This window comes from Alternaria ventricosa (genome assembly GCF_023758065.1).
Source record: "Alternaria ventricosa strain BMP 2768 chromosome Unknown scaffold_9, whole genome shotgun sequence".
Classification (NCBI taxonomy): domain Eukaryota; kingdom Fungi; phylum Ascomycota; class Dothideomycetes; order Pleosporales; family Pleosporaceae; genus Alternaria; species Alternaria ventricosa.
This window is the reverse complement of record NW_026055689.1, coordinates 993,797-1,006,074: the sequence shown is the minus strand read 5'-3', so window position 1 is coordinate 1,006,074 and position 12,278 is coordinate 993,797. Positions and strand designations below refer to the sequence as shown.

Sequence of the window (12,278 nt, the reverse complement as noted above, 5' to 3'; positions counted from 1 at the left end):
GGGGTCTAAGGGGTGGAGATTCGCTCGCCGCATACAAGGATACAACTGAGAGACTTAGTGTGATGCTGCGCATCACGTAGCTTCGATGACGTCAATTGCATGTTCGGAGGCAACGTATTGCTTGCGCGTAGATCGTAGTTTTACCTAGTTTCTACAGCTGCTCAATGAGACTAAGCTACAAAGCCCGCGCAGTACAGGCTAGACCGTAGCTATCGTACGCTGTCCACCATTCTGGTATTCTACCGTGATGTCCATCAAACGCCCATCCCAAGCCCGCTAATTCAGAAGAGACTTATCGCAGCCGAAGCTGCCTTTTGAAGCGGTAATCATCGCGTTATCACAGCCTGACCGTGTGTTTGCGCCCAGTCTGCGACCCTAGCAATGACCCGCTCATTTCTTCTTGGGGAACTTGGGCTGCCCAATCTTGTCACCCCGTAGGATGACGTTGAGCACGCGCTCCATGTTTCCTAGCAGCTTCTGGTCTGGTGTTGCTGTGCCGCGCTCAAAGTCTGCGATGATGGTGGGTGTGCTGTTGCACTTTGTAGCCAGGTCCTTTTGCGTCATAGTTGTGCCCTTGTCGTTCTTTGCCTCGGAGCGCGCCTTAGCGATGGCTTGGCCGACGACGATACCAACGGTCTTGGGTTTGACGATGTCATCGGAACGGTCGACTTTGGTGAGGCGCTGGCCTTCTGACGAAGCTCCCTGTGGCTGGTCGGTTAGTATTGTTTTGAGTGTACTTTTGGGAATCACGAAGAACGAAGTTGTTAAGCTAAGTTGGACGTGTAAGAAGTACTCACGGCGTTGGCAGAAGCGAACTTCTTCTCTGTGGCGACGATACCGCCGCTACGTTGGGCAGCGTTCAGAGCTGACTTGCCCTTGACTACGGTTTCGCGGGGTCCGGCGGCGCCACCACGAGTGCGGCTACCGATCTTGGTAACGGAGTTCCAGTCGTCAGACATCTTGAATGTGGTGTTGAGAAGTAGAGGGGCTGGAGTTGTGGTTGTCGTGTGCGGAAGGCTGAGTTGGGCGCAGATGTGGGGTGCTGTCCTTCTGAGATGGGTGTTTGTTCGTCGATGGATTTGTCAGTCGGCGAACGTGGAGGTAAGGAAATGTGACGTGGAGGTGAAGGGCAATGTAGTAGAGAGGATTGCGCTTTTGCTTATGTAGCGGCCCAAAGAGCAATATGTGACCGCGATGAGTCGGAGCGGCAGGTGAGGTCACCGCCACGCGCTAAACTCGCTTAGGACAGGGTCTCTCGAAGCTTCCACGATCGCTTCAGCCCTTCAATGTTCTTCCGCCCTTCTCTTCTTTCATCGAACAATCACTACATTCAACGTTCGTTTACGCTGGCTAATACGAGCGCACTCATTGTGTGTCACAGCTCATTGTTGCTAGCTACTAGTCCTTCAAGTCAGCCGCTGTGTTCGGATCATAGGTCGTTGACAAATATTTTTCTTTCGCGTCTCACATTGCGCTCGAAGGAGTGAGCAGCATCGACGCGTCCTTATCCTATGGTACTTTGTGTACCTACAACCTCTTCAGTATACGTCGTCCTTCCTTCTCGATGATGGACTCGTTTGTCAAAAGCAGGAAGATCAGCTACCAACCCGTTCCAAGCCCTTTGCTTGTACTTTTGACCGAATGCTTGGGTGTCTGCTCCTCATGGGCAGGCGCTGGTGCTTGGGGCGGGACATATCTACATTACAATGGAATTGTGCATCAGAACATTGCTTGAAGTTTTCATTGATGAGGTGCATGTGCTCGGACGCTTAGATAAAGTGTCTATATGTGCCCTGATCGCTCATGAACTTTTGACAAAGGCTCGTCTAATCTTGACAAGCACCCAACCCGACCGCCGGAACGCCATTGCATGCATGCAGCCATATCGAACCATATCAACCATTCTTCGTGAGGTCATACTATTACAAGTTCGACTGCGACTGCGCGACCTCCCGCTCAACCTCGTACATGAAGTCAAAGTATGGCTTGTCGAAGTGGTGCACACGCACGTAACCGTCCTCTCCTCCACTGCAGTAGCTGGTTCCTTGTGGGTGTACGGCGACGTAGTTGAGGGGACCGAAGTGACCACGCACACGACCAATCTCCTCCATGAAAATCTTGTGGTAGAAACGGGCCTCGAATTTTCCTTGACGTGCCGAGGTTGTGGTGACATCCATGGCTGCTTGTCCTCCACCAAGAATAACGTAGTCCTTTACGGGTGTGATCGCGGCGGAGTTGAGGGGTGTGTCGGCAACGTATGATTTGAGGACGTTGAGCTCTTCGACATCGACGAGCTTCGCGGTCTTATCTTTGCTGGCGGTTATGAAGTAGGTTCGGTCGGGAGCCCATTGGATGTCGGCTGCGCACTGTTAGCTTCCATCCAAGCCAAAGACTTGTGCACGGTACTCACTGATTTGCATGTCCGGTTCATGAACGTCGTAGTTGGAGCTGAGCAGCTCTCCAGTCTTGCCATCCCACTGGGTTATTGAGCCGTCCTCGTGTCCACTGATGATGTATTTTGCGAGGTATGAGAAGCCAGCAACTGTCGCCTTGGACTCGTCGCATACGATCCTGAGCAGCTGCTCGTCCGACTGTTGCGCTTCCGGGTCGGGGTTGATGGGGTAGACGCAGATGGTGGAGAGATGTCCTGATCGCTTCTCGGTGACACCAAGAAGCTGTCTGCCGTCTGGCGAGAACTCGCAGCGCTTGATACTGGTGTTGAATTCCCAGGTGTGGAGAAGCTTGCCTGTCTGCACATGCCATAACCTCATGGTGTTGTCTGCTCCACCGGTAGCCAGTAGCTCAGAGGATGGGTTCACATCGACCGTCCATAGCGCTCCCTGATGTCCGTGGTATGTTCCGATTCGCTCGCCGTTGTGTGAGTCTGCATCGCATCAGCTTCTATTCGCATCCCTCTTGTACAGGTTGTTTACTAACACCAGGCGCAAACGACATGGTCCTACAAAAGTCAGTTTCCGCGCATCAGAGAACCGGGAGAAAGACCTACCTTGGATACGGAGAAAATGATATCTCCATCTGCGTTGTACTGTATGCCGTTAGTTTCCTCGTCCTTCATCCTACGCACGGCGCATGCGAACCTTGACTTGCGTGAGCGCACGCTCGTGGCCGGAGAGAAGAATGGGCCTCATGTTTGTGATGGGTGTGTGGAGGCGGGGTGGTGTGTCGGCTTATATGTGGCGGGCGGCGTCTCGAAATTTGGGTGACTCTTGTGCATATCGACGTTCAGCGGGCGAAGTGGGCTGCTTGGCGCTAGCCGACTAGCGCCTTTGTCCCGCAACCATAGATGAACGCCGTGCTGAACATCATCTCTCCGCATTGACTCAGCAGTTCATTGCGAAAGCTAGTGACTATACACACTGGGTTAGACACTATTCGGGACTGTACCTGGCTCAACGATGCTTCCTGAGGTGAGTCACAGCAGATTAGCTTTCTTTTCGAGCAGCCACACATCACCAAGGGGTAGGCTGTGTTGCGTACCAGGAAGAAGCTTGTGAGTCACAGATCAATCAGTTCGTAAGTTGGTAGTATGCTTTCGTTTCTTAGTGATTAATCTGGTAAGCTGGCAAATCTGATTCAGGTAATTTTCTTCATTTCTTACACCATGTGCGAGATGAGGGCGGGCGTGTTCTCCCGCGGCTGCAATTTTGTCAAGCTTTCATGTGCTCAAACACCGCATTAGTTCTGTTGAACGAAGTACCTGAATTTGGCACCGAGTATCTAGACCAAGGCCAGTCGAAAGCCTCGGAGGTGTTTACATATCGCAGATCACTATCTTACCGGATGATACCAGTCACTGATTGACTGTCGGACCCCATCTCAAGGGGAAACCGAACACCGTGAAGCCTACATCAACGCTGTCTTTTCTTACTCGCCTGTCGTGGGCCTATTGTAGGCTGCACGCTGCAAGGCTGTTCAGCACTTTCTTTGCATGAAGTGGCGGGTTCAGCCGCATGTGTGTAGTCCAGTTTCTCTCCTCTGTCTATTTTGGCACTCTCACACTCTTAACTACCACTTTTCACTTTCACCGAATATGACTTTGTCGCGCTTTCCGTTTGTTGCGAGCGCAAATCTTGGCGCAAACGCGCTGCTCCTTCCACCTCGCGGTTGGCAAGCCCACAATACTCCAGCGCGACTTCCCAAATACGCCAAGTTCGAATCGCGGATCTCGCGACCTCCTCATACAGGAAGGGGAACTGAACAGGTTTGCAGACTACATTAACATGAAAACAAGCGAAGTGGCTGACTTGACCTCGATGTAGGCTCCAAAATCTTTAGTTCACCACCTTCAATATGGCTTCTGCAGCGCTTCCTCCCTCTATCATTACAGCTACGCTAGGAAGGCTCAGGCCTTTACCACCGGACAGGTACATCATGACCTTGGGTCAAGGCAGCGATCAGTTCCTCGGTACTCCCAACGGTTACAGCGCTACGTATCTGCCACTCAGGCTGTTCCAAGCTATCGGCGCAGGTCGGGGCCTTGTCAAGAAGATCACATGGGCCTCGTATGGCAGCAGACCCGAGTCTTGGTTCTTCGTCTGGGAGCCTGAAGACGGCACAACGCACTTCATGGTCGGACCTGATGTCCCATCAGCGCTCAAGTCTTTCATCCAGACCATCCAGGATACCGAACACCTCCGGTCGGGTCTCCGAGTACAGCTTGGTGCTGCCAACTCATTCGTCGCATGGTCGGGCACAGTATGGGCTTGCGCAGATGTTCCAATCCAGCTTGCGGACAAGCTACGGGAAGGAAGTTCCGGATTCCGTGAGGGCAAGGGAGTTACCAACGGCTCATTGAGGGGTGTCCATACGCTAGACAACGTCCAATGGAATGTCAACGGGTCATACTACATCAAGAGCGGGGACCGCCATCTCTGGAACTTCCAGGCCAAGCTTATGAGCACTGAATGGAACAAGCTTTGGAAAGGTCTGGAAGAGGATGAGCGCATGCGCAAGATCAACGAAGAGCTCGCTGTGAGTATGCACATGGGCTATCTTATATTGCGACTGACATGTCCCAGTACGTCTTCATTAGCCCGCACGCAGAGAACGGAGAGACCTTCGTGTTCATCAAGAAACACTCGGTAGGGCTGGACGCGCCGTTCGTTGTTGGTTTCGAGAGAGAAGCTATACACACCAATCTGGAACATACCAACAACACTTCCACACCGAACAGTCCCCGTTCCAGCACCGTCAAGAAAGACGAGTCCGATGAAAACAAGCTTCCAGCACCCGCGCCCGAACAGCGTATGCAGCACATACCGGGCAAGCCAGAGGAGCCTGTACCCTTCCAGTGGGCAACCGCCAAGAAGTCTGGTCGACCGCACAAAGCAGACAATTGGGAGGTAGAGCTCAGGAAAGGCGACAAGGTCAAGGTCATCTATGACCAGGGTCGTAACTGGTTCGTAGTCATCGACCGGAAGGGTTTCAAGGGTTATGTGCACGGCTCCTGGATCGAATTTGGTGACCTCACAGTGCACAAAGACCCCAAGGCAGTATACATCCAGTTTCAGCAAGACCTACAGAAGCTCCTCACACCCGGTCAGCTACAGCAATTTCCGGCGATGTCAAGCTACGTCGACGAGTGCACTAGGCCGGGTTGTCAACTACTCAAGGAAAAGATCTCGGTCTCGTCATTGGGCATCTGCATTCACGATCTGTCGGTACTGCTGCAAGGTTCCGGTAAATACTCGTACGAGTGGCTTAAAGAGACACGGAATCTCTGGCACCCGGACAGGTTTGCCCGCTTCTGCCATGCAGATCAGGTGGACGATCTCAAGCGCAAAGCAGAGAAGATGTTTGTCATGTACGGAGTCTTGATGGATATTAGCAAGGCCGAAGCGCGAGCGTAAAACCCAGGTGGCTTCGTTCGATATTGACACCCCATTCAAGGGGAAAACTGGACACCTAGCTCTTCAAAGTACTACCATTGAAAAAACGTTTGAGGTTACAATACCTTACTACGTTACAGAAATACTTTCTTAAAGCCAATGTAGGCTGCAGGCCACCTGTCCGATGTTCTCTTTGAATGTGGTGTTGCGGACCCGCAGAGGGTTAATGAATACACAGGACTGAACCATGTTTAAGAAGTCGCGTTGCTTGTTTTGCCTGTTCGGACCTTAGCACCCTGAGTGGTACGTAATAACGCCCGGGCACACGCGAGTCGCGGAGCAAAAGTTTGGCGTCGGCGGGTTCTGATCTTTTTCCGGGGTCCAGAGTGCTATCGGACGCGCCAGACTGAGTCATTGGAAACATACATAGAAATGCGTATCAACACGTCGCGCCGTGCATCCTAGACTTGGTAAAGATACGCAGACAGGATTGGTAGGACGATGAAAGTATATCCGATCTGCGGCGGACGCGTTGGAGTTCTCGCCCGTGGCTTTCCGCAAGCTGGAGCTACCCCGCTGAGAAAATATTGGTGCTCGACTGCTCCCCGCCAACTATATACCGTCGTCAAGACTGCGCAGACCTCGAGGCACTTCTCCAGCACACGCTTCACCATGGCTGGACAGAAGATTGACGGCACCGCCATTGCCAAGAGCATCCGCGAGAGGCTCGGCCAGAAGATCAAGGAGAAGCAGGAGAAGAACCCGCGATACCGCCCGAGCCTGAAGATTGTCCAGGGTGAGTCGCATCCCATTGCGGCGGGCTGATACAGGCAGAGTGCTGACACGCGACAGTGGGCGACAGGTCCGACTCCAGCACCTATGTGCGCATGAAGCTCAAGGCCGCCGAGGAGGCCAACATCGACTGCGAGCTCGTCCATCTCCCCGAAGACCTCACCGAAGGCGAGCTGCTGTACAAGATCTACGAGTACAACAACGACCCCGCCGTCCACGGCATCCTCGTCCAGCTGCCCCTCCCCAAGCACATCTCCGAGCACACCATCACATCCGCCGTCGCCGACGAGAAGGACGTCGATGGCTTCGGCATCCAGAGCATCGGTGAGCTGGCCAAGCGCGGCGGCAAGCCTCTCTTCACCCCGTGCACGCCCAAGGGTGTCATGGTTCTGCTCGAGGAGGCCGGCATCGACATCTCTGGCAAGAACGCCGTCGTACTGGGACGCAGCGACATTGTGGGAAGCCCCGTCAGCTACCTCCTGAAGAATGCCGACGCGACCGTCACCGTCTGCCATTCGCGTACGGCCGATCTACCAGAAGTCGTTCGCCGCGCAGACATCGTAATCGCTGCTATCGGAAAGGCGCAGTTCGTCAAGGGAGACTGGCTCAAGCCCGGTGCCGTCGTCATCGACGTTGGCACCAACTTCATCCCCGACGACACCAAGAAGAGCGGACAGAGGCTGGTAGGAGACGTCGACTACGACTCCGCCGTCGAGGTAGCTTCGCACATCACCCCGGTACCGGGCGGTGTAGGCCCCATGACCATTGCCATGTTGCTACAGAACCTCGTCGATTCGGCCGACGCGACTTTCGACAGGCAGAAGAAGCGCAAGATCTCGGCTCTTCCCATCCGCATCGAAGACCCCATACCCGCCGATCACGAAATCTCGCGGAAGCAGCACCCGAAGCAGATCACAACCGTAGCGAAGGAGGTTGGCATCCTGCCACACGAGCTCGAGCCATACGGCGCAACAAAAGCCAAGGTCGATCTGTCCCTGCTGAAACGACTCGAACACCGCCGCAACGGAAGGTACGTCCTCATCGCCGGTATCACTCCCACGCCGCTCGGCGAGGGTAAGTCGACCACCACGATCGGTGTCGCGCAAGCATTGGGCGCGCATCTTGGCAGGATATGCTTCGCCAACGTGCGTCAGCCCAGCATGGGACCGACTTTCGGTATCAAGGGCGGAGCTGCTGGTGGAGGTTACAGCCAAGTCATCCCCATGGACCAGTTCAACCTCCATCTTACTGGTGACATCCACGCCATCACCGCCGCGAACAACCTGCTCGCCGCTGCTATCGAGACGCGCATGTTCCACGAGAACACCCAGAAGGATGCTGCTCTGTACAAGCGTTTAGTGCCAGCCAAGAAGGGCAAACGCGAGTTTGTGCCCGTCATGTTCCGTCGTCTCAAGAAGCTCGGTATCGACAAGACGAACCCAGATGATCTGACCGAGGAGGAGATCTCCAAGTTCGCCAGGCTTGACATCGACCCAGAGACCATCACCTGGCGACGTGTGCTAGATGTCAACGACAGGCATCTGCGTAAGATCACAGTCGGTCAAGCGCCAACAGAGAAGGGCCAGACTCGCGAGACTGGCTTTGACATCTCAGTCGCCAGTGAGTGTATGGCTATCCTTGCGCTCAGCAAGGACCTGTCGGATCTTCGCGAGCGTCTTGGTAGCATGGTCGTTGCCAGCTCACGCGCTGGTGACCCTGTTACCTGCGACGACATCGGTGCTGGCGGTGCTCTGACTGCTCTGCTTACTGATGCCATCAAGCCCAACATGATGCAAACCCTTGAGGGCACTCCCGTCTTCGTTCACGCTGGTCCCTTCGCAAACATCAGTATTGGTGCCTCTTCCGTCATCGCAGACAGGCTTGCCCTCAAGCTGGCCGGTACTGAGCCTGATGAGGACCATGACGCCCAGACCGGATTCGTTGTGACCGAGGCTGGCTTCGACTTCACCATGGGTGGCGAGCGCTTCTTCAACATCAAGTGCCGCTCCTCCGGTCTCGTGCCCGACACTGTTGTCATTGTCGCGACCGTCCGTGCTCTCAAGAACCACGGTGGTGGCCCCGACATCAGCCCCGGCGCCCAACTGCCTGAAGTCTACCGCACCGAGAACGTTGACATTCTCCGCGCTGGTTGCGTCAACCTCAAGAAGCACATTGAGAACGCCAAGCAGTATGGTGTTCCCGTCGTTGTAGCTATCAACCGCTTCGCCACCGATACCCAAGCCGAAATTGACGTGATCCGCGAGGAGGCCATCGCTGCCGGTGCTGAGGACGCTATCCCCGCCAACCACTTTGCGGAGGGTGGAAAGGGTGCCGTAGACCTTGCAGAGGGTATCATCAAGGCCTCTGCCAAGCCCAAGCCCGACTACAAGCTTCTCTACGACGTCAACAGCGGTACAGTACAAGAGCGCATGGAGACCATCGCCAAGAAGATGTACGGTGCTTCCGCTGTCGAGTTCTCCGAGCTCGCCCAGAAGAAGGTCGACACCTACGTCAAGCAGGGCTTCGGCAACCTGCCCATCTGCGTAGCCAAGACACAGTATTCTCTGTCTCACGACCCCAGCCTCAAGGGCGCCCCAACTGGCTTCACCGTCCCCATCAGGGACGTCCGCATGGCAGCTGGTGCTGGATACTTGTATGCGCTCGCAGCAGATATCCAGACTATTCCTGGTCTGCCTACTGCTCCCGGATACCTCAACATTGATGTCGATGTTGAGACCGGCGAGATCAACGGCATGTTCTAGACTATGATGGAACAAAAGGTGTACAGCCCCGAGTGAAGCGTTCAACAAGCTTCATTTGGAACAATCATGTATGATGAGACGACGTTTGGCGTTTTCGGCGCACTAGGCATGTTCAACAGCATCTGGGTGGGCTTCTTATTCAACACATATTGGGACGGTATGCATAGCGTTTGGTATGGCGTCGAATCAACTTTGACGGTTTCCTCTTTGCCAGGATAAATTATCCTCATTGAATAGAGAAGCATACTCTGACTTTCAGAATTATCAAGAGACGTGCTGTCGAGATGATTGATGTAAACTGCACATGACATACCCCACTGACCCAGCTGATTTTCGTAGATGGGCGCAAGCTATGCTGTGCAAGCGTGCTTGACTGCCACAGCATGTCCAGTTCTCGTGCGCAGGCAGCAAGCAACTCGCATTCCCACACATATAGAAGAGCTACCCGTGTACACCTGGACCTACCGTCATTCCTCAAAATATCAGACATTCAACAAGATGACCGACACTCAAACCTCATCAGGATCGACTGAACCTGTCAAGCCCACCATGATTGGACTCTACGGAATCCCTGGAAGCGGCAAGTCATATCTGCTAAAGCAACTAAAGAACGACAACGACTTCGCATACCAACACTTCACTTTCTATGATGGCTCTTCGCTCCTGGAGAACGTCGTGGACGGTGGATTGGATGCTTTCAAGAAGATGAAGGATGAACAACAGTACGAGGCCCGCGAACAAGCCCTCTCCCTCGCTGCCGTTGAGTGCCAGGCGTTCGCCAACACAGGGGTTGTTGCGGGCCATTACATGTTTTGGCAGGCAGGAGATATGGACGAACCGAAGAGAGTGGGTACAGAGAAGGACTGGGTAACTTATACACACATCATCTATCTTATGGTCGACCCAGAGATTGTTGCCACGCGTACCAAAGAGGACAAGATCAGAGAGCGCAAACAACTTCCGGTTGAGCACCTACGGAAGTGGCAAGAAGCCGAGATAACGGAACTTCGTGCCATCTGTGGGGATAACGGTATACTATTTACTACAATCACCGAGACGCCAACCACAGCTTCGGGACGAACTGGAGAGCGACTCGCAGCACTGTTGAACAACTTCCAAGGCCATGATGAGGCTGCAAATACTGCTGCAGTTGAGGAGGCCGTTGATAACGCGCTTCGTGGCCAAGAAGATCTAGATACAGTGCTTCTGCTCGATGCGGACAAGACTCTAGCTCCTCACGATACTGGACTGATGTTCTGGAAGGACACAACTCTCTCAGGCGGCTCTGCAAAGTGTCCTTTGACTGAGGTCTTCAAGAAGGGTTACTCGTATGCAGCCTTCCGGCAGACCATGCTCCTCTACGAAGAGAAGGCAGATGACTTCGATGCCACATGTGCTAGTGTCGCGGCCAAAGTTCAAATGTACCCCGATATGATCGAGATGCTCAAACGTGCTGGAACTACACCGCATGTGAACGCACTCATCGTGACATGTGGTATCCGCCGAGTGTGGGAGCTAGTCTTGGAACGCAACAACTTGACACACATCAAGGTCATCGGAGGCGGACAAATCTCCGACGGCTACGTCGTGACTGGAGAACTCAAAGGTGCCGTCGTCGACCATCTCCACAAGAAGAAGCTACGCGTACTAGCCTTCGGCGACAGTCCCCTCGACATGACTATGTTCCACAAAGCGGACGGCGCATACATCATAGTAGGAAAGGAAGCCACCCGAAGCTCATCCATGGAGAAAGCCCTCGCCAAAGCCATCAACAATAACAACCTATCCGCTCTCCAGGTCCTCCTCCCACCCAGCGTCCCTCCACGTCTTGATCTCAATGCCCTACCCAAAGCCGTCCTAGACACCACAGAACTAGACCACATCTTCCGCGTTCACAGCGATCCATCAACTCGCTTCGTGCATGCAACCAGCCAGCCCTCCGCAAAGCTTCTCATGACACCAACCCGGAACGCGACAAAGCAGTCACACAGCCTACGCAAAGCGCACGAGCGTGTGGGCTACCACCTTGCAACCTCGTACCTAAGCACCATCACCGGCCTAGAAGAAATCGTCATTCCGCATGTCCAAGGCGGGGTCACAGACGGCTACCGCTTCCGCCACGAAAAGGCCACCTTGATCATACCTCTGATGCGCGGTGGCGAACCCATGGCCTTCGGCGTCAGCAAAGCGCTTCCCGGCGCGGCATTTGCCCACGCGAAGGTCTTTTCTGACATCGACCCCAAGAACTTCGAGGGCAAGCATACGATCATCCTCGTTGACTCTGTCATCAATACCGGCAAGTCGATTGTGGAGTTCATGGTGCCGTTGAGGGAGATGTGTCCACGGGTTAGGGTTGTGGTCGTCGCGGGGGTGGTGCAGGAGGGTGCCGTTGTAGTCAAGGAAGGAGCAGAAGGGGGTGATGGAAATGTGTTTGCGGAGATGTTGAGGGATGATAAGGAGTTATGGGTTGTGGCGTTGAGAAAGAGCGGGAATAAGTACAAGGGGAAGGGGGGTACGGATACGGGGCATAGGTTGTTTGGTACAACGAAATTGGATTGAGGGGTGGAATGAGAGATGTAGCATGGGGTCAGAGAAGGACAGTTGAGATTGAGAGAGTAGAGTAGGCAGTTCAGAATGGAGTTTCTTCTAGGCAATGTTCATGCTGGGATCTGCAAATGAAAGTGAGAAGTTTTTTTCGTCTTCGAATACAAGTGTGGTAGAGCTCTGAGGCATTGATCAAGACCAGTGTCGACATGTAATTACAATAACGGTATAAATAACGGGGGTATCTAACGAATGTCCTCAGCGACACAGAACAGGAAGCAGCTCTCTATCTCTAACAAGCGCCGTTGAAAACATACCCTTCCAAGAAAGA

At 53.8% G+C, this 12,278-nt stretch overlaps 5 protein-coding genes across 5 annotated transcripts; 3 read left to right on the top strand and 2 right to left on the bottom strand.

Annotated features, from left to right (window-relative positions):
- Positions 1–390: 390 nt before the first annotated feature.
- MBF1 (multiprotein-bridging factor 1) lies at positions 391–959 on the bottom strand (the record flags this gene model as incomplete). The annotated part of the gene is made up of 2 exons (XM_049343919.1): positions 391–702; positions 798–959. The coding sequence occupies 2 exons, from the start codon at positions 957–959 to the stop codon at positions 391–393; spliced, it is 474 nt and encodes a 157-aa protein (XP_049199152.1).
- A 963-nt stretch (positions 960–1,922) lies between these two features.
- TIF34 (translation initiation factor eIF3 subunit) lies at positions 1,923–3,149 on the bottom strand (the record flags this gene model as incomplete). The annotated part of the gene is made up of 3 exons (XM_049343918.1): positions 1,923–2,359; positions 2,411–2,884; positions 3,086–3,149. The coding sequence occupies 3 exons, from the start codon at positions 3,147–3,149 to the stop codon at positions 1,923–1,925; spliced, it is 975 nt and encodes a 324-aa protein (XP_049199151.1).
- A 1,162-nt stretch (positions 3,150–4,311) lies between these two features.
- On the top strand, positions 4,312–5,870 carry J4E93_005999 (uncharacterized protein; the record flags this gene model as incomplete). The annotated part of the gene is made up of 2 exons (XM_049343917.1): positions 4,312–4,992; positions 5,040–5,870. The coding sequence occupies 2 exons, from the start codon at positions 4,312–4,314 to the stop codon at positions 5,868–5,870; spliced, it is 1,512 nt and encodes a 503-aa protein (XP_049199150.1).
- Positions 5,871–6,521: 651 nt separating this feature from the next.
- Positions 6,522–9,403, top strand: J4E93_005998 (uncharacterized protein; the record flags this gene model as incomplete). Its single annotated transcript, XM_049343916.1, has 2 exons — positions 6,522–6,645; positions 6,702–9,403. 2 exons carry the CDS (start codon positions 6,522–6,524, stop codon positions 9,401–9,403), a joined length of 2,826 nt encoding a protein of 941 aa, XP_049199149.1.
- Positions 9,404–9,901: 498 nt separating this feature from the next.
- Positions 9,902–11,962, top strand: J4E93_005997 (uncharacterized protein; the record flags this gene model as incomplete). The annotated part of the gene is made up of 1 exon (XM_049343915.1): positions 9,902–11,962. The coding sequence occupies one exon, from the start codon at positions 9,902–9,904 to the stop codon at positions 11,960–11,962; it is 2,061 nt and encodes a 686-aa protein (XP_049199148.1).
- Positions 11,963–12,278: the final 316 nt, after the last annotated feature.